The sequence below is a fragment of the Diabrotica virgifera genome, chromosome 9, assembly GCF_917563875.1.
Source record: "Diabrotica virgifera virgifera chromosome 9, PGI_DIABVI_V3a".
NCBI lineage: Eukaryota > Metazoa > Arthropoda > Insecta > Coleoptera > Chrysomelidae > Diabrotica > Diabrotica virgifera.
In genome coordinates, this window is record NC_065451.1 from 175672782 (window position 1) to 175695019 (window position 22238).

The 22238-nt window shown below is 33.0% G+C and overlaps 3 protein-coding genes across 5 annotated transcripts in view; 1 reads left to right on the top strand and 2 right to left on the bottom strand.

The window, feature by feature from the left end:
* Positions 1–3141, bottom strand: part of LOC126891957 (transcription elongation factor, mitochondrial) — a 53741-nt gene extending 50600 nt beyond the window's left edge. Inside the window, exon 1 of the mRNA XM_050661312.1 lies at positions 2974–3141. Within this exon, the coding sequence (XP_050517269.1) occupies positions 2974–3036 (63 nt within the window). The 5' untranslated portion in view covers positions 3037–3141. The remainder of the gene's footprint in view (positions 1–2973) is intronic.
* LOC126891955 (uncharacterized) overlaps positions 1–22238 on the bottom strand; it is a 374743-nt gene that overhangs the window by 247343 nt on the left and 105162 nt on the right. The window lies entirely within an intron of this gene.
* The window catches only part of LOC126891966 (uncharacterized), a 44008-nt gene continuing 26033 nt past the window's right edge, over positions 4264–22238 (top strand). The window contains exons 1-2 of one of the 3 annotated variants that reach the window (XM_050661328.1): positions 4264–4942; positions 17985–18130. In XM_050661328.1, the coding sequence (XP_050517285.1) occupies positions 4500–4942; positions 17985–17997 (456 nt within the window). In that variant the 5' untranslated portion in view covers positions 4264–4499 and the 3' untranslated portion in view covers positions 17998–18130. Of the gene's footprint in view, positions 4943–10137; positions 10880–17984; positions 18131–22238 lie in introns of those variants that run through there. The other 2 variants (XM_050661326.1, XM_050661327.1) reach the window with 2 other exon arrangements.

Consider the following 22238-nt stretch of genomic DNA (forward strand, 5'->3'; position numbering starts at 1 on the left):
CTTCGTCTATATCTGATACGTCATCCTCCTCTTCGTCATCTTCAGTTTCGTCGTCGTTAATGAAGGTATTCAAAAAGGAACAAATGCGAACAACCACGTCATGCTTCTCAATCAAGAATTTGGCATATCGCAATTAAATCAGGAAGATCAAATTTTTCACTTACATCGTTACATTTACTCAAAAATTGTTCGGAAGTGTCGTCGAGCCGAAAACCAGCAAATGCACGCAAAGCTTTTCTAGTTTTTCGAGGTTCACCTTCAGTGGTAAAACAAATATAATGCAAAATTTTAACAACTCTCAACTTAGCATGAGTAATTTTATAGTCAATATTTCGAATAGAACCTAAAGTTACCATAATAAAATAATTTCAAAAAATATTCAACAATATCAAAAGAAATATTTATAACTACGTAAAAAACTAAAGCATGCAAAAATTAAACCTTTTCAAAAAATGAAATAACCTTAGTAATGCATATTTGTGCTATAAAACCTACAAAAATTAACGTTTTCCTAATCTTAAAACGAAAATATATCGTCAACAAAAAATATACGAGAATGTTTTTATAATTGACAAGAAATTAAATCAAGATCAATTAATCGTTCATTCACATAAAAAACTTTTTCTTAAAACGTGTTTTCAAAGTTCATCTGAATTTTCTGTTGCATCGGCACATCAACAAAAGGGAAATGTCATTGAAAACATAACGTTCAATCTTCTTATCGTCTTAGTCTCTTGGTAGAATGTTGCAAAAAAAAACTCTTACCTTGCAAATCGTCTCTAATAGTTTAACTCGTTATTACCATTTCATCGGCTTGAGTTCATCATTGTGTTTTTATTCAAAACATGTCAGCATTCAAAACAATATCGGCACGGCAATATGCGGCTAAACGTCAGCGTCAGTCGATCTCATGTTCAATCCATATCTCTGATTATCCTTATTATATCTGTCTTCTATCTGCTAATCTGCTATCTCGGGCAAGGCCCCAAAATGTAGGCTTTATGTAGGGTATATTTGAAATTATTGTGGGCTTTTATCTTCTGTTTGTCTAGTGTCTAGGGTTGATTCTTTGGTCACAGGTCGATTTTAGGATACAGCAAATACTTTACTCGTAAATTACAAGGATAATGTAACAACTAATGTGAACGGTAATTAACACTGAACATCTAAAACGGCTTTATATCAAAAATAAGCTATCTTATTTCGTCGTTCGTCTTTATTCTGATGAAAAAGGCCGTCTACCCCCTATCATCAGCGTCTTAATGTCAACTCGACTTTTCTCCGACTTTTTGACTACTGTCACTTGGCCATGATATGTTGAACCTATAGATCTATCGCGTTTTTTTTTATTATTAGGCAAATGCCACTTAACTGGCTTTCGGCTCGCGTTTATGATAAAATAAAATAACTTAAACGAATGTAATCCTACATTATTGTGTATTGTCCTATTCATGATCATTTTTCAGTGCGTAACAAATGATAGGAAAAAGGGTAAGTCCGTGATAATACACATTTATGACATTTATTCTAACATGACATTTTAGTTAAATCTGACAGTTGTCACATTTTATTTTCAATTTGGAATAAAAACAAATCAAATGTGTTTCTTGCATTTATAAAATGGTATTTTCTTTGATTTGTATAGTCTTATAAACTATACAGATTATATTTGTAATATTATTATCTAATTAAAAAAAAATTATTTTTTTATTATGGCGCCATCTATTGACAACTAGAATAACTAGAAGAAATGTTATAAAAATGTCACCAACGAAATGTAATCACTGACGTGCCTTTTTTCTGTCACATACAATTTAATGCGTTAGAAAGAAATCGAAAAACAGTGACGCACTCAAAGATGATCATGAGAAATACTGTAACTACACTTACTCATATTAAGTGAGAGCTTGTGGTATCTGAGCCAGTCATCTATATCTGTCAGATCTTTTTCTACAGCATATTCTAGCTTTTTGGGATCTTTCTCAGCATACAACAACATTCTGACCAAAGAAAAGTAAGGGTGATATGGGAGGAAGTCCCAACTGGAAGACAACCACACGGACACCCTGGACTCCAGTGGCGAGATAATATAGCAAGAGACCTGAAAGCTATGGGTGTGGAGAATTGGCTAGAGGTTGCTCAAGACAGAGAGAAGAGTGAAGACATGTTGTCAAGTCGGCTAAAACCCACGAACAGTTGTAACGCCACGTTGTAGTAGGTAAGTAAGTAAGTTGCTTCTTGTATGTTTTGCATGTATTCTCATTCTATAAGAAGTAGCAGAATTAATATTTCATAATAATGCTCAACCAAATAGATCGAGTACAATTATTGTTAATTGAAATAAAACATGTAGTCCACAATGATACTTGTGGGAGTGTTATCAGTCACAAAATTGGAGAAGAACACAAAAGGATCTTGCTACCCATTTGGATCTACCTTTCAGATAATTTTCTTGTCATAACTTGCTGTTTATTCTTAATTATTAGAATTTTTTGATAGTCACAATCGTATAAGTGAATCTAAGGATGAATATTGTAAGGAAAAAAAGTATGTAGACTTCTATAGAAAATTCCAACACCATTGAAGCAAAATCTGTGTCAATGGGCTATTTTTTAACTTATCAAAATGCTTTTGGATTCCTTGGAATACTAAAGATTAAAGTATATAAAGTATATAGAGGATTTAGTATTCCTTGGAATACTAAAGATTAAAGGGGTAAGTATGGAGTTGGAGAAATATCACTGAGATGGATTTCGTCTTACTTGTCACACCAAGAGACAGATTGTTGTTATAAAGACATGTAATGTGGAACACCTTTACGATGAGGGTCAAATCATCAGAGGCATTTCGCAAGTACAATCCCCTTTCTAGGAATAGTAATATATAACAGTGTTATATAAAACTTGGAAAAGGCTATAGTAACAATGAAGATTAAAATTACAGTATCATTATGAATTTTCAAGACATACTTACTAATTGTATAGTTGGTAATCGTGTAACTACATTTAATAAAGTTGCTTTTTGTAATAACGTCATAGTTTTATTGTTACATTACTTAATATTTTTACTAATAATTATATAATGTTTGTTTTTAAATAACTTTGAGGTTAGAATAATATTAGGCATGTGCCAAGCATGTGCTCAATGAACTGTCAATACCGTCTTGACAGTTCATTGCATGTGCTCCGCTCCACAACATTTGACATTTCAAAATTATTTCGTTAATGGTGTTGCCTAACTAAAGGATAGTTAATGTTGTTCTGAAGCTATTTCCTTGTGGCATTTTTATAATTACGTATTTTTTATGGGAAATAAGCCACAATTTTACTAAAAAATGAATTTATTAACGTTTATTAAATTTATTAAAATACCACGATTAGTAAGTCAATAACATATCGAGTTAGTACAAATTTTATATTTTAGTATTACTTATTGTATATCTATGTAATATTAATATTATTTATAATTTAAACATATTAAAGTCAGAATTTGGTATTAGTTTTTTGAAGGTAGATTAAATGTAAGACCAAATACTTACGATGTCGGGATAGTATCACGAGGTTTTTTCCTGGTTTTCCCTCGTGATTTACTATGGAATCTCTAACGCGAGAATTTTACTGTCATCGTTGCATTTGGTTGTCTTTTTAAAGACAGATCACATGCTATGATTTTTTTGCGACGGATATTCTTGAGTTGGGATTGATTTCATGTAATCGAATGAACTATCTTTTAGTAAAGTCGTCCCAGGAACGCAACTCATAAATATTGGCGATATCATTTGAAAGTCTTCTACTTTAAAATGTATAATATACGTCTGAATTGCCAATATAAATGAGTCAGATTTACGCCCGGTGCCGGTTTCATAATCAACTTAAAGTGAACATTAACTAAAGTTCACTTTAAGGTTGACATTTACCCATAACAATTCCATTGATAAAGGTACCAACTTAAAATTTAAAGTCCACTTTAACGATTATGAAACCGGGCGTTACGCCCGGTATTTTGACAACGAAACCCGATTTGGGCTTCGAAACGTTAATAAATTCATTTTTTAGTAAAATTGTGGCTTATTTCCCATAAAAAATACGTAATTATAAAGGATAGTTGTTCCATATTTTTTATCTTTGCCGTTTGCGTCATATTTTGTCCAGAATCTCTTGTCTATCCTTATTATGTCTATGCGGGATACACGTTGACGTTTGTCGTTGACTGCTGTCATGTCAACTGCATGTCAATGTCAATTACATAAATGTCATGTCAATAGGGCTTTTCATCGATTGTCATTTGTTTCGAGCTTCTGTCATATGTTGTATAATCTGTGTATAATATTTAATATACACGGATTATACGACATCTGACAGAAGCTCGAAACAAATGACTGTGAATGAAAAGCCCTATAGCAACAACAAATATTTGAATTTTCGGTAAATAACGTTTATGAAAAATAATAATAATTTTAATTGTTACATAAGACACACAAGAGTACATAAGATTGTATTATGGAAGAACGAGATTTAGTTTCTAATAGACGCAGATCATTGCATAACTATGGCGAAGAGAAACCTGTTTGTCGAAAATTTCCGGATAATGATGAACAAAATTTCCAATATCCTCCAGATTATATCCACAAAGTAAATACAGAAACGGAAAAATGGAATGCTCACCTCAGTAACATCTTAGTCGACCAACAGAGGTACAAAGAAAAAATACGTGAACTTAAAACTGTAGTGTACAATGAAAACGTTTTGTCACATGATCAGCAGGAATTTTTAAAATCTATAGACTTTAATACATACTTGAGACAAACTGAAATATTTTGTAAAAAGGTGCATTTAGCCGCAGAACTATACAGTTTCAATAAAAGTGAAAAATATCAAGAGTTACAGAAAACCATTGAACATGTTCAAGAAATCATTGATAGTAAACTGAAGACATTTAAAGGGTAATAAGTATTTTTTATAATAATAGTGTATTTTATATTGTTCTTCTTTTCATTAAAAATAAATTGTGGTTCTGAAACAATTTTCTTGTGACATTTTTGCATGTGAGTTGAATGGCATTGAGTAGAATATTATGGATATATTTGACATGGATGCTGTTCCCCAGAGCTGCAGACCATATGTCCAGACTGACTTAAGTATTGTACTGTAGACTAGCAATTTAGTCAATGGGATTTTTGTGTACTGTTAGGATTGCAGTGTCTTCCGCAAAAGTGGTGGTCGTTGTATCATGATTTGTGGGTAAAGTTGGCTGTGTAAACCAGATACAGTTGTGGTCTCAGAACACTTGCTTGTGGTAACCCTCATATGATGGGATACAGTGTTGTGAAGCTAGGACAAAAAAACCCCACAAATTATCGCTGGACAAAAAATCCCCAAAAAGTATTTGCTGTGGAATAATTCTCTTGAAAGTTTTCCCGTAAATGCAATTGACGCAAATGTTTTTCAGCCTCAGTGCATGAGAGTTATAGATAGCAATCACCATGAAGCTGCTTTTCAGTACGAAAATAATGAATAGCAATTAATATTAAGCATGAATTGTACATAATTTCGATTACCAAATTTCGAATTTCAATTCCATGTCGAAAACTTCAAATTTTACATGACAAAAGAGCGAGTTTTTTCAAAAATCGTGGAAGATATGGGGAATGAGCTAAGGCTGTGGGAATCATGTTGTAATTATTCACTTAAATCTTTTGCTCACTCTGCTTTGAATAACTATGTTCAAAACACTGTGTATTCATGGTGAGTTATGACTTCGTGATGACTTCTCAAAGTTACAATTATTCAGAAGTAGAAAGTTCATAAAGAATATCTGAGAACTAAATCCCCACTCTCTTTAATGAGTTTTCTGCATTAAGGGCTCAATGTAAACGCTTAAAACAACAATGTTATCATGATTACATTGCATTAATTAACTGAATCATCTCTCAGGGATAATATTAGAAATTTTTGGAAATTTGTTAGTAATAAAAATAGCAAACCTAATATACCATCAGTTGTACACTATAATAATATCACTGGTTCTAGTAGTACAGAAATTGTTAATTTGTTTGCTGAATACTTTTCAAAAACTTATAGTGATATAGATTGTGTTTTGCAGGATAATATTTTAGATTCTGGTGACATCAACTTATCACAATTTACTATATCTCAATTTGGCATTTCTATTTCATCTATATATGAAAAACTTTCCATTTTGGATAGCAACAAGGGGCCAGGTCCAGATGGTCTTCCACCTTCTTTTCTTAAACACTTAAGCTTTTTACTTTCTAGACCTCTTTTTCACATTTTTAACCTGTCATTAAAGACCAGAATGTTCCCAGCCTACTGGAAAACTAGCTTTATTACCCCAAGGCTACGTATTTAACACACTATTATACAGTGTAGAGGCCTGGACTCTCAAACAGAACAACATAAAAAATATTGAAAGTTTCGAGATGTGGTGCTACCGTCGAATGCTGAAGATAAGTTTTGTTGAAAGAATCACAAATCTTAAAGTAATACGGAGGATAGGAAGAGACCCAGAAATTTTGTTAACGATAAAACGAAGAAAACTCGAGTATTTGGGTCACCTGATGAGAGGTCATAAATACGCATTACTTCAAAATATAATGAAAGGAAAAATAGAAGGAAAACGGAATCCAGGCCGTAGAAGAATGTCATGGATGTGGAATTTGAGAGAGTGGTTTGGCTGCACCACTAATGAACTTTTTAGGTCAGCTGTAAACAAAGTCAGGGTAGCCTTGATGATTTCCAATCTCCGATAGAAGTGGCACAAGAAGAAGATTACCCCAATACTAAAATCTGGAGATAAGTCTCAAGTGAACAATTATCGCCCGATTAGCATTCCCAAAGTTTTTGAGAGTCTTGTTTGTGACTATTTGTCAGCAAGTTTGAAATGCTGTTTTATCAACCAGCAATTTGGATTTCTCTCTAGCCGCTCCACTGAACTTAATTTATTGACATTTACCGACTTCCTTGTGGAATCTCTTGAAGGTGGCTTCCAGGTTCATGCTGTATACACAGACTTTACAAAGGCCTTTGACCGGGTAAATCACAAGATTTTAATCAATAAGTTGAGAGGTCTGGGTATCCAGAGTGAGCTTTTAGAATGGTTGTTATCCTACCTATCTGAAAGAATACAAATAGTATGTGTTCAGGGTTTTCAATCGTTTGAAATTAAGGTACCTTCAGGAGTGCCACAAGGGTCACATCTTGGACCTCTTCTATTCAATATCAATGTTAATGATATTGCCTCCTGTTTCCACTTTGCTTTTTTCCTAATGTTTGCTGACGATTTAAAATTATATTTGAAAATCGAGAATGATGGTGACTATCAATAATTGAATGGTGGGCTGCAATAATGTTGTAAGTGACAGAATTGAGATTATGCAGGAGATGAAAAAAACATTGACTAGCTATTTATGAACATACGGATACCAACATTGTGGTATGAAAAACTCAGGGAAGGCAAAATGTTTTTAGCCAGATGCTCGCATTGGTCTTTGGATATACAATAATATTGCATTAAAACCTCACTTTGACCCAATATGTCGCATAGAATAGAATAGAATAGAATACTTTATTGGTATAGCTTTACAGCTGCCATCATAAAGATGGATATACACGTCAGATATACAACACAATATAAAACATACACCATTGTTGCAGCCCACCATTCAATTACAATCTGAATTTGAAGTTTTCGGCATGGAATTGGAATTTGAAATTTGGTAAAATTTCGGGAAAACTTTTAGAGAACTATTCGGCAGCAAATATTTCTTGGGGATTTTTTGTCCGGGGTTTTTTGTGGGTATATTTTGTTAAAAAAAATTTATGGGGATTATTTGTCTAGGGATAATTTGTGGGGATTTGTTGTCCGGGATTATTTGTCCGGTCCCCAATGTTGTATAGGTTGACTCGAAAATATCTTTCTGATAAATACTATTTCAGGAGTGTATATATAGTTACTCTGGTAAGTTCTTTTTCAGTTTATACAACAGTCCTTGATACCAAACTTTATCAAAAGACTGGTTAAGGTAAAGTGTCCAAATACTGCCCCCTTAAGCAAAATCTTAAATTCTAAAATTTGATTTAGATTTAAAATAATGGAAAGAACTCATTTAAGCAACTCAATCCTATACCTAACAGTTTTGCTAGTATGATTCTACTAAATAAATTTTCTTTAACCAAAAATAAATAAATAATCAAAATAAAGGCTGTATGACACTATGCATTTTCTTGTATCATTTCTAATATCTTTAACCAAATATTCTTTAACCAAAAATAAATAAATAATCAAAATAAAGGCTGTATGACACTATGCATTTTCTTGTATCATTTCTAATATCGTTTCTGATATGTCAAAAAATGCATAGTGTCATACACACATACAAGAAACGATACAAGAATTTGTGTCAGGCACAGATTCTTGTACAAGAACTGCGCCAATTTCTGCGCAAAGAGCAAAAACGTAAATCCTGCTGGTAAAACTTCTAAATGTCATAATGGCGGCTGAAAATGAGATCATATGATTTATGTCTTGATGAATTTATTTGTGTTTTTGTAGGTATTATTTATAAATCTTTTATTGATACTTAATATACCGTTTGGTATGGACTACTGTTCTACTAATAACCATATATTTAGCTCCTAATAAAGTTCAAACTATGTATAACTTTGGGTTTCATATTGCATAATTTTTTAATAGAGAAAAATTCAATAGTTCCTAATTTGGATCAAACTGAAGATAATTCTACTTAATGCAAATATTTTAGCACAAATATCAAAACAAAATAAAAAAACACAAATAATCAACAGTCAACGTAAAAATTCTAGTTAACATTAAAATATTTGTTTTTAAAAGTTTATAAATTTTATAAAATCCTTAAAATCAGCTGTAGACGCAGTAGTACCATACAAATGTAACCAAATGTAACGTGACACAGGGTGACAAACAAAATTTCGACCAATCACCTGCTGAATTTCATACAATTTTCGATACAAGAACTTGCATAGTGTCATACAGGGCACAAATGTACATACAAGAAACGATACAAGAAAATGTATATCAGAAACGATATTAGAAATGATACAAGAAAATGCATAGTGTCATACAGCCTTAAAAAAAGGCAAATTTAGATTATTTAGAAATGGTATCCCAATTCCGTCCCCCACCCAGTCCCAGATAAAATCTATGATTTTTGAAGTTATACTTCTTTAGGCGCGATAGGGAGTGAATTTTTATTATTCTGCGCGCATGCGCACAGAGACAGTATGTTGTTCGCTACTAAATCTTTTAAGTTATATGTATCAGTCCAAAAAAGGTGTGGAAAAAATATATTAGTGTTTGTAGTAAATATATTTATTATAATTTTTGTGTCTTTGGATTTGTCTTCCTCGGGAGTAAGGTAATACGTATTATTAAAACATTTTTATTTAATACTTCATTCACTTCGTCTATTTGTTACCTTGGTTTGTCATAATGTCCGAGATACCGTCAAAACAATGCCTTCGTAGCCTCATTGGTACAGCATTCGACTACGGATCGAGAGGTCCCGGGTTCAAATGCGGACTATTGCTGTCTTTTTTTAATTTTTGGATATTTGGAAAGTGGTACGTAGGTAACTATTAAAATCAGTTTATTATTTAATAACATAAAAATAAACTGTTAAAAGTATTTTATTTTGCTGAAATCATATAATAGAAGTATAACTTCTTACGTGCATACAAAGTATACACACATTCATTTTTTTTTGTAAAATACACAGGCCAACGATAAAAAAACTTTTTTGATAAAATTACCTCTATCTTATGTATTTTGGTGTGCTGAGTCCGAAAATCATATTAAAAATGCTGTATCACCCACCATTCTTTCACAATTTAACATTTAAAATTGCATAAATACTTTGAAACCAAGATTACTACTACGGAAAAAGAAGCTTGGATTGGATTCAAAAAAGTTGTAACCAAGTTTTTAGGTAATGTGAAAGACCCTAACTAAGAGCTTATAGTAGCTAATTTATTAGATACGTTTTTTAAGATTTTTTTAAGATTTGGGATGTCAGATGAGCCTCAAAATCCACCTTTTGCATAATCATCTTGATCATTTCCCTGAAAATCTGGTTGCTTTCAGTGAAGAACGAGGCGACCGCTTCCACTAGGATATCAAGGTGATGGAGCAACCATACCAGGGATGTTGGAACACCAACATGATGGGTGATTACTGTTGGTCACTTCATCGGGAACAGAGTGCCTCGCATAGGAGAAAAAGCTACTTGAGAAGTTTTACAGAAAAAAAAAGAAAAATAAAATACAAAAGCATTGACTCCTGAAATGCTTGTTCAGACCTATACTATGACAAGATAAAAATTAGATAAAAGGTATTATTCTAATAATGTATCATTTTAATGTATTCCGGTATTTTGTATTTTTCAAATTATTATATTGTAGAATAAGCCAGTGCCATATTGTGGGAAAACTGTGGGTGATACATAAAATCTAATTTCAGATTCTTTTTTAGCGCCAAAAAATACATATAATTCACATGAATTTATAAGAAAAGTTTTTTAAATCTTTTTTTTTTTCGTTAGCCTGTGATCTTATTTAAACAGTATTAATACTTTTTTTTGTTCTGATTCTGGCCTTGGTTTATAACCTTTAGCCACGTAATTACATATAAAATTATTATTCGTTCATAAGTACAAAATTGTCCAGTATACACTTAAAAATAAAGAATAATAAAAAATAAAGCTTACAAATAACAATGTCTACTTACTATGTTAATAAATACAACTATGCTAATTTTTTTTCTTCACTACGGTAGGAACTAAATCCGATTCATCCTCTCGGAGATTTAGAACCTCTTAGTGATTTTTTTTTATTTATTTATTTATTTATTTATTTATTTTATTTTAAATTTTTTTATATATGTTTTTTTTATTATTTTTTTTTAATTTTTTTTTTGCATAATTTTTTTTTCGAACATACATAGGTTACAAAATAATATAATTAATTACAGGAAATATCTCATTCATACATTACATAATACAAAGGAAATACCTATCCATTCAAACGATTAGTTTTACATTCACACTCAATTTAATTTTTTGAAGAAATGTATTAATATAAATTTAAGTATTAATACTTAAATAAAGAATTTTATTATATTATTATTATATTATTATTAATTATTATAAATTAAGAAATTTAAGTATTAATACTTATTTTATTAAATTTATTGAGATAGGAACATGTTTATACATAAGATATCTATTTACACATCCAGACATAAATCATAAACAAAATTTTTGACTTTGGTTGAAGATGAACAGATCTCATGACAAAACTTAAAGCATTCCGAACACCTGGTCCATTTATCTCTTCACTTTTCTTGTCAAAAACGTTTTCCACAAGTGGAACATGGTGCATCTTCAACACTAGAACTATCCTCATCATCGGTTGACACCAGTGGATGTCAAAGTGGCCGTATTTAGGAATTTCGTTAAATAAAACATGGCTGCTGCTCGTGACGAAACAAGTAGAACTACATGGCTGTAATAACTCAAATATAATATTCTAAGAGCACTCTACTATTATCAATCGCTAAATAAGTGTAAAGTTACCTTGAAGAGTCAATATAAGTAGGTATTTAAAATTTATTACACACTGTAGCAAGCTACCACAAAAACTATTTATCAAAAATTAAAGAGTAAATGAACAGAACAAAGAATCTACTCCACTGCCACTCTAGTAAACTGAATCATTTTGAAGTGTTTCGTGTTTCCTTACTCTCTTGCTAGGTTGCAGTACTGTCAATAGAAGTTACAGTGGGGGACGGATTTTGGGCACTTTATCTTAACATCGAGGAATGCTGCTGAACAGTAACTTTTTCTTCAAATGTTTTATTTATAACATTGACCACTCTGTGAACTTGTTCGACAGTACCATGCTCTCTCCTAAAGACAAATTGAATCGGTGTAAACAAAAACGTTTTAAGTCATTTTTTTATTTTTGACATTATGATGGATAATATTATGTACACTACGTAAATCGTTCAGCTGGACATAGGGAATATTTACATTGTATTAAATTGATTATTTACAGTTATCTCAATATACTTTGAGATAATTGTGGCAACTGCGCTAACCTGGGTTAGTTGAAGCTTCTGTTCGAGTACAAGTTTCTGGTGCAGTAGAGCTGTTCAAACGAATAGAATGAGTGAGTTTGGAAGCAAGGCTGTTCATAAATAAATCAAAAACAAAGATTATGATTAATGAGTTAATCATTATATTTTAAACAAAGTAAGTTATCAATCGAAGTAGCACAGAAAACGACAATAAATATCGTTCCCATACCACCAGATTGACAACAAGTGGAATACTTTCTTTGGTTACAACCTCCCGAGATTTTCAAAAATTATAAATCAAACAGGATGCCGAGGAAATTAAGATGAGAGAATTTTAAATAATTCACTGACAGCTTTCGTTTCATTGTAAATACCCCTGTTAGTAACAAACCACGGAACATTGAACGTAACACGTTGGACTGGAATCTCTCAATTATGGATAGGTATATTAGATTTGATGCTGTTCCCCATAACCCAGAGCTGCACACCATACAGGGTAGCGAGAAAGTATGGAAACACGAAATTTTCTCGGAAACCGCTTGAACGATTGTTTTAAATTTTGGTGGGTAAGGGTATTATAATACGGCCGATATTATAGTGGTAATAACATTGTTGTCAAATTTTCCGTTTTTCTGGAAATCTAATGAACTTTCTTATTTTAAATGGAACACCCTATATATTTTTTGCGTTTTGAAGTCCTTAAGAAATTCTGATTATTTTTCATGTTATATTCCCTATACCTAAATGCCATAACTTCGGAGTTATTGCTACATTTATTAAAAAAAAATTTAACAAATTATACAACTTTATTTTTTTGGACCGGGTAGATATTATTTTAGGTTCTTTTGGTCATTGGGAACAAAAAGGTCTTTTGCAATTTTCCTCAAAAGTTAATCATTTCCGAGTTATAAACATATTAAAACTGAAAAAAAAATCGAAAAATGACAATTTTCTGTGTTCAAGAACATAAGTAAAAATATTATTTTTGAAACTATGAAGTGCCTAAATTCAAGCTCAAACCTTATTTTATCAGATACCGATAAGTTATTTGATCTTATTTTATTCTAAAACATTATTTTTAGTTGTTAATGCAGCCCGATAGCCCGTCCTCGCATATGAACTTTATTAACAATAAAAAAAAAACAATGTTTTGGAATAAAATATGCCAAAAATTCTTATAGAGATCTGATAGAAAAAGGTTTGAGCTTGAATTAAGGCACTTTGTAATTTTAAAAATGATTTTTTACTTGTCTTTTTGAACCTTGAAAATCGTCATTTTTCGATTTTTTTCAGTTTTAAATTGTTTATAACTCGAAAACGATTAACTTTTGAGGAAAATTACAAAAGACCTTTTTTGTTCCCAATGACCCAAAGAACCTAAGATAATAGTATCTACCCGGTCCAAAAAAATAAATTTGTATAATTTGTTAAAAAAAATTTTTTTTACTAAATGTAGCAATAACTCCGAAATTATGGCATTTAGGTATAGGGAACATAACATAAAAAATAATCAGTATTTCTTAAGGACTTCACAACGTAAAAAATATACAGGGTGTTCCATTTAAAATACGAACGTTCATTAGATTTTCAGAAAAATGGAAGATTTGACAACAATGTAATTACCACTATAATATCGGCCGCATTAGGACACCCCTACCCATTAAAATTTATAAAAATCGTTCGAGCGGTTTCCGAGAAATCACCGTGTTTCCATACTTTCTCGCTACCCTGTATATGTAGACTGATTTAAGTATTGTATTGTAGACTAGCAGTTTATTTCTTGTCATGTCATCAGCTTAGACTTACATGGCGGCACACATAGTGGACGCGGTTTCCGCTTACGGGCAAACCGCGCGGTTCTCGCGCGCGGATATGGTAACACAGTGAAGACGGGTAAAAGCGAGAGAGATCCTTCAAATTTGGCAGTTGCGTCTACTACTTGTAGCAAAATTTCGTCTTCCGATGACGATATAATTGCTTTAGATTCTGTTTTGACTAAACTGAAAAGAAAGAGAGTTGATGTACATCCTATTAATCGAGAAAGATTAATTTATGGAGAATATCATCATCTATTTCAAAAATTAAAATATAATGAACTATTCTTCCAGTATATGAGAATGACTCAAGAGACTTTTAAATATATTTTGGAGAAATTGGAGTATCGTTAAAAACAATATTAAACGCTCAACTTACAGTCAACCAACAGAATATCGAAAGAGTTGAGCAATATACATATCTGGGTACGAATTTAAATAGCCAATGGGACTACTCAACAGAAATTAAACACCGAATAATAAAAGCGAAAGCAGCATACGTTAGAATGAGACCTATTTTCAACAGTCAAAATATATCATTAAAAACAAAATACCGTCTGTTGAAATGCTACATATTCACAGTTCTGCTCTACGGAATGGAAGCGTGGACACTAACTGTTGCATCTATGAATCGGCTCGAAGCTTTCGAAATGTGGTGTTATAGGCGCATCTTACGTATATCCTGGGTTGACCGAATTACTAATGTGGAATTTCTGCGTAGAATGGGGAAAGAGTGTGAAATTCTCATAACCATCAAAACAAAAAAATTAGAATATCTAGGACATGTAATGAGAAATCAAGAGCGTTACGGCCTTCTCCAACTGATTCTCCAAGGGAAGGTAAATGGTAAAAGAGGACCGGGAAGAAGACGCATTTCCTGGCTTCAAAATTTACGAAAGTGGTATAACACCACTACCACTGAACTGTTCGGCGCTACGGTAAACAAAGTCAAGATAGCCATGATGATCGCCAACATCCGGAACGGATAGGCACTTTAAGAAGAAGAAGGAGTATCGTTTAATTAAAAACTGGTGTAATTTACATAAGCAGGCTATCCTTCCGGAAGAAAGGCTTGCTATAACATTGAGGTAAGTAGTTTTGTTGTAAATTTGTTTTTCAAGTACTTGTTTAGTTAATAGTTAATACCTACTGGAATGATTTTAGAAATACCTAAGTCACGCAAAATTACGGTTTCAATAAGATTGACTTTATTACTTTTGTTTATTATAATGTACAATTTATAAAATTAATCCATGGAGAACTATTAATTCTTATTATAAAAGAGGGAATAAACTAAACTCTCATTCGAGTAAACATTAAAACCGCGCGAAAAAAACTAAATTCTCATTCTAGCAAAAGCGGTCAGGCGGGTTGAAGCGGTTGGCCCGCGCGGACCTGCTTTGACTATGTTCGTGTACATTTAAAGACGTGCATTATTTTTGAAAACGTTTAAAAGCGGGTCCGCGCGGTTTAACCGTAAGCGGAAACCGCCTCCACTGTGTGCGCCGACTTAAGCTGTAGAAGCCAATAGTGCTTATTAAATTTTATGCCCAGTTGTTTCCGTTTGTTCCATTTACGGGTTCTCCAGGTTAATCCCCTATCCAAGTGCATGCCCAGGCATTTTGCAGAGTTAACTGAGGAAACTATCTTACTATTAATTGAAGACCTAAGTGGAAGAAGGGGGTATGTCACATTTTCTAAAATTTTGAGTTTCCTAGTGAATGAAGGTGGTATGTAACTTTACTATCATATGACACTTATACTGCACCTCTAAAAAGCTTAATAAGAGATATTCTAGTGGATGAAGGAGGTATGTAACATGTAAAATACAATTCTTGAATGGAAAAAGGGGGTATGAAACATTTTTCGTTTTTTTTCAGGTTTAAATTGTTTGTAACTCGAAAACGATTAACTTTAGAGACAAATTACAAAAGTCCTTTTTTGTTTTCAATGAGAGAGAGAGAGAGAGAGAGAGAGAGAGAGAGAGAGAGAGAGAGAGAAAATTTATTGTTTCTAAAAATGAGTTTACATTTATAAAACACAACGTGGTGTAGTACAAACACAGTACAAGATACATTAAAATACTAACTATAAAACTTCCATAATAAAAAAAGCTATCAATTAGCGCAACTGTCCTCAAAAAATTCCTCGATACTATAGTAACACTTAGATAATAAAAACTTCTTGATTGCTCTTCGGAATACAAAAATATCGCTTGAGGATCTTATATTGAGTGGTAGGTGATTAAACACTTTCTTTTCAGTGTAAATAAATGATTTTTTAATTAATGTAGAAGAGGGAATTGAAAGTTGAATAGCGTAAGTTAGACGAGTGTTATAAAGGGAATCTGTCCGAATATCCTCTTTATGTTTTTTAAAAATTAAACACGCTAATTCAACGATATATATGCAAGGAAGTGTCAAGATACCATGTTTCCGGAACAGAGGCCTGCATGATGTACCAAACTTGACCTTGCATAAATATCTAAGTGCTCTCTTTTGTAGCATAAAGATTCTGCTGAAATGATGAAGAGAACATCTACCCCAAAAGGCAATACCGTATCTCAAATTAGATTCAATAAGGGCCACATAAACACTTTTTGCAATCTTGAAATCCAAATGGTGTGCAACTGATTTGACAGCAAAGCAACCCGATGATATCTTTTTGCTTAAATACACAGTGTGTTGCTCAAACTTAAGTTTATTGTCAATGATCAAACGAACCTAAAATAATGTCTACCCGGACCGAAAAAATTGATTTTTATAATTCAATTATTATAATTAAAGGATCATTTAAGGGGGGGGGGGGGTATGGTTTGAAAAATTTAATTTTTTTATTATTTCAAATAAAAGTGCATACTTTCAAGAATACTCTCTGAAAATTACCAGAGATACAGGGTGTTGAATATCCCTACCTCCGACTCGCGTTGCCGCGGCTTCGCGCCAGCACGCTTGAGCGTAGTGAGAAACGTTAAACAGCTGTTCGCCTCCTCTTTTGTAGATTACTCCGCAATTCAAAAAACATATTCCAATGTTCATCACTTTACGATTTGGCAGACAAATAAGAAGATGAAGATGCAGTTGTCAAAACTTTAAACGCATTTTTCTCAAAACTGTTTTTTCAAATGCGGTGGACATTGTAACTGAAAAACTACTTGACCTATCTACCTGAAATTTTGCACAGATTTTCTTTAGACATTTCGTGAGGTAACAACGTCGAGACATTTTTTGTTTTGTGCTTATTTTTTGTTTAACAATATTAAATATGTTGGTTTTTACAAAATTTTTATCAAAAATTTCGTATTGTTGACTTCTGAGTGATACCAAAAATTCAAAAATCATTAAAAATAAAAAAACTCGACGTTGGTACCTCGTGAAACTCATAAGCTAATTAAATCTTTTTGAATTTTTCGTTTCGTATGATTCAGTGATGAGTACTGATGTCCACCGCAAAATCCATTTTTTTTGAGCTGCCTGCCAAAATTCGTCGCCAATGGCTCATTTTTCAATATTTTGGATTGAGTTTTTTCTTAAATATTCTTTGAATTGTACTTAATATGTTTATTTAATTTAAAAATAAAATAATTCACAAAAATGTGCTTGATATGTTGATTTCAAACCATACCCCCCTTAAATCAAAGTGAACACGAACGAACGAACAAATTCGTTCGTTAACTTTATTGTATTTGTACAGCGAATCGAGCACGACCGAACGAATTCGTTCGCATTCGCACATGTTCCAACCGATGTCGGTAAGTTAGCGAATCATCAAAGGAAATCGTTGTTCAATGTGGACAGTGGATAGACGGTAGCGAACGAATTCGTTTAGAAATACTGATTTAATTTATTTACAAACATTAGTTTGAGAGGGTTGTTTATTGTATAGTCGTGAAAACATAATTTTGCTATATGGAATGGACCAATGAAACGATACTTCAATTAATTGAGTTATATAGAAATGAAGAATGTCTATGAAACCCGAAATCGAAGCTATATAAAATAATAAACAGAAAAACTGATGCTTGTTTTAACATTTCTATAGGAATGGGTTGTGATGTCTCTGAACTAAAAAAATGAATTAGCTTCTGGCATCATTTAGACGAGAAAGACAAAAAGAGGGTTCGAAGTGGTTTGCTTTTAAAAGCCTAATGTATTTATTGGACAAATTTCAACCCAGAAAGACTAATGAGGTAAGCAAATCAAATTAATTAAAAGCAAATTTATTTTGATACACCAATTTTACAATTTAATATTTGAACATAATATAGTCATAATATCAAGAGCAAGCAACTTTTTCGAGGAAGAATATTATTTTAAGAAAGCTGGTTCTTTAATATATTATTCTCTATGCTCCCTTAAGGCAAGCGTCCACAGACCCACATCGTACGCAATGGATTTTAGTATAAAATAAAAATAAAAATAAAAACATTTATTGCCTAATAATATTTACATTTCATTCCTAAGATACTTTATTTCTTCTAAATGTTCCGCGAGTGCACCACTTCCTTTGAACTCCATCCTTTCGGCGTTGATTCTCCACTTGTGTCCTGGTTTGCAAACCACCTGGCTATTGTCTGATCATATGATCGATCAGACGATGTTGTTCTTTGATCATCCTCTGGATCCTGTTATTCTCGAGGATGTCTCTGGTTCTAAGGAGTCTTCTTGTGGCCTGGTGGAAGAAGTAATGAGTCCTTTTCTCGGCCACCTCCCTCAGTGGTGTGTACTGGAGCCTTTCCTGGATGGTTGCATTTGTCACCCGGTCCTGCCATGCTGTGCCGTCGATTATCCTGTAGCATGACGTCTCGGTGGCTTCTAGTCTCTTCCAGTTGGATTTGGTAGTTGAGCTCCAAATTGGGACCGCGTATAGCATGGTTGACCTGACGTATGCTTGGTATAGCTGTATCTTCTTCTTCTTTGATAATGGGGAAGTCCTGAAAATATAAGGCAGAATTAGTCTAATGGCTGTGGCTTTTTTCTTAATTTGCTTTGTATGCAGATGGAAGGTCAATTTTCTGTCTAAGTGGACGCCTAGGTATTTCACTGATGTTGTGGCTGGTATGATGTTTCCTCTCATCGTTAGTTCTGCTTGAGGTGGGCTGCTTTGCTGCGTAAAGATGATGAACTGTGTCTTCTCTGCGTTGATCTTGATTTTCCATTTATCCGTGAATTCTGAGATCCTCTCTAAGTGGCCTTCTAAAGTTTGGACTATTCTTCTCTCTTGTTTGCCTGAAGTGTAGATTGCTGTGTCATCTGCATACAAAGCTGTATTGGTTCTTGCATCTGTAGGTAAGTCTGAAACAAAATGTTATATAAAATAGGAGATAGAATACTGCCTTGTGGCATCCCTTCCTGGATTTGTTGTATCCTGGACATCTTTTTGTCAGCTGTAACATGAAAAGTTCTATTAGTTAAATAAGTATCACAAATATTAACTATATAATGTGGTAATCTAGCCTTGTCCATTTTGTAGATGAGTGCTTTCTTCCAGACCGTGTCGTATGCTTTTTCTATGTCCAGTATAGCCATCCCTGTTTTCTGTTTTCTGTTGAACCTGATTTTGGTGTCGCTGACAACTCTTGCTAGTTGTAGTTTGCAGTTTCTTCCTTTTCTGAATCCGAATTGGTCTTCTTGGATAATTCTTCTTCTTTCAGCGTGTTTAATGAGCCTCTTGAATATGATTTTTTCCAGTATTTTTCCTAAGGGTTCCAGTAGTGAAATTTTCCTGTAGCTTTCTGGTCTTCTTCCATCTTTACAATTTTACAATTTAATATTTGAACATAATATAGTCATAATACCAAGAGCAAGCAACTTTTTCGAGGAAGAATATTATTTTAAGAAAGCTGGTTCTTTAATATATTATTCTCTATGCTCCCTTAAGGCAAGCGTCCACAGACCCACCCCACATCGTACGCATCGGACGCATCGTACGCAATGGATTTTAGTTTGCCTTGTACAGAAACTTATGTAACCGCGTCCACTGATCCGCATCGTACGGATCGCATTATCGGCAATAATTGTAAGGCAAACTAAAATCCGTTGCGTACGATGCGGGTCTGTGGACGCTTGGCTTTAAACAGCGTATAATACCTGCTACCTGGCTGCTGATCCAGATTGCGTTCATTAGTTCTAAGCACATTACAGGTACCTACCTGAATATTATATTGAATTCAAAATTATTTTAAAATGATAATTTTTATTTGTCATTACTTTGTCATTATTAGAAATATGAATACAAATATTTTGTCAGTAATTTATATGCTAGAAAGTGTTACGTTTGATCTGTGCTCTTGTGCAGAATGGAAGCATGGACGTTAAAGGCCAGTTCCATTAACAAATTTGAAGTGTTTGAAATGTGGTGCCTACGTCGAATGCTTAGAATATCATGGACGGACAGAGTCAGAAATGATTAAGTACTAAGAAGAGCGGGTTTACAGGATACGGAACTTTTTCATTATGTTAAAAGTAAGAAGGCTGCATACTTGGGGCACATATTACGAGGGGAACGATACACTTTTCAGCAACTGATACTCGACGGAAAGATAGAGGGTAAGAGGGGTCTGGGAAAAAGATGTCATTGCTGCGTAATCGCCACCGCCAGTGGACAAGAATCCACGGCTATGAAGTGCTTTGCAATGCTGCTAAAAACAGTAATATTTTATAAACAAGACAATGTACGGTGGACGCCTAAGCAGAAATGCACGGCATCTTAAGAAGAGGAAGAAATATGAATTTATAATTGCTAGACATTTTTGGACGTTTTACTTATCTCAAAATTTAGTTGATAATGCCAGATTTAAATAAAATATTAATAAATAAAAGTTATCATCAAAATGTTCAACAAAACAATAAAAAATACCTGGAAAAATAATTTTTGGGACTGGAAAATTTTTTTTCCACCTACCTCTACCGAAAGTATACTTTTCCGGGCTTGATTGTAGGAGCAAAGTTGTCTTTTTCCTCCCTAGGGAGGAAAATATTTTTCTTCCCTAGGGAGGAAAAGTAAAAGCGACGTCATGGTATTTCATTTATGAAATATAACTTATTGACGCCCCGTACAATATCTAATTTCTATTACGTAAGTATCTATACATTTTAACGTTTATTTATAAAACACCCTGTATTTTGCAGAATGGTAAAAAACAGTAAATTGTTATTTTGATTTAACAATGTTTACATTAATAATTTGACTTATATTTGACAGTTGACAGTTATATTGTACCTACTTGTTAGTTTTAGTTCTAATAAATCTTGTTGGTTAGTTACATAAATAAATTAAGTAAAAATGAAAAAATGACTTGTTATTTGAGGAAGGTGGAAAAACCATATGTATAATATGGGAGTAAAGTGCCTTTTCCTCCCTTGAATGATTACTGCCCTCTTCTACGCGTCGGGCAGTAAACTTCATTCTCGGGAGGAAAAGTAGCACTTTCCTCCCTTGTTATACAAATAGCTATTATTTTATTTTAATTATTAAAAATCAAATTTTTTAAATTTAATAATTATGGAATAGAGACAGGACAAAATGAAATTATTGAAGTCGTATCAAAATTTATATCTACTTATATTTATGAATATGACATATTTTTTTCCTTACAGAACACACATTGCATTTTATAAGCTATTATTGTATTAAAATTTACCCAACAAGAAACACGACAATAAACTTAAACACAATGTGTGGCTGGCCCATCTTAAATACATCTGCGGGCAATATGCACTCCCGATAATCAACGAATGCGAACGTTCTTTTCAATGTAAATGGTCCTACTTTGTAGTGGACGAAACACCTACGAATTCGTTCGTTCGTTCGTGTTCGCTTTGATTTAAATGCGCCTTAACACGAAAAATAATCAGCATTTATTAAGGACTTTAAAACGCAAGAAATATACAGGGTGTTCCATTTGAAATAAGAAAGTTCATTAGATTCCCAGAAAAACGGATGATCTGAGAACAATGTAATTATGTACCACTATAGTGTCGTCCGCATTAGAAAACCCTTACTCACCAAAATCTATAAAAAATCTAAATAAAAGCCGTTTCCGAGATAACTGAGGCTTTCCATACATAAAACTCACTCTGTATAATATACTCCATTTAATAATACAAGGCAAGGTAGACGGAAGAAGAAAGGCTAGGTCGAAGAATACCGTCATGGCTTAGAAACCTGTGAGAATGGTTTAACAGATCCTCTGCATCCCTTTACCAAGCTGCCGTTAACAAAATTACTATAGCCAATTTGATAGTCAACGCTCAATAATCGTGCACGGCACATGAAGAAGAAGATTATTTTGTG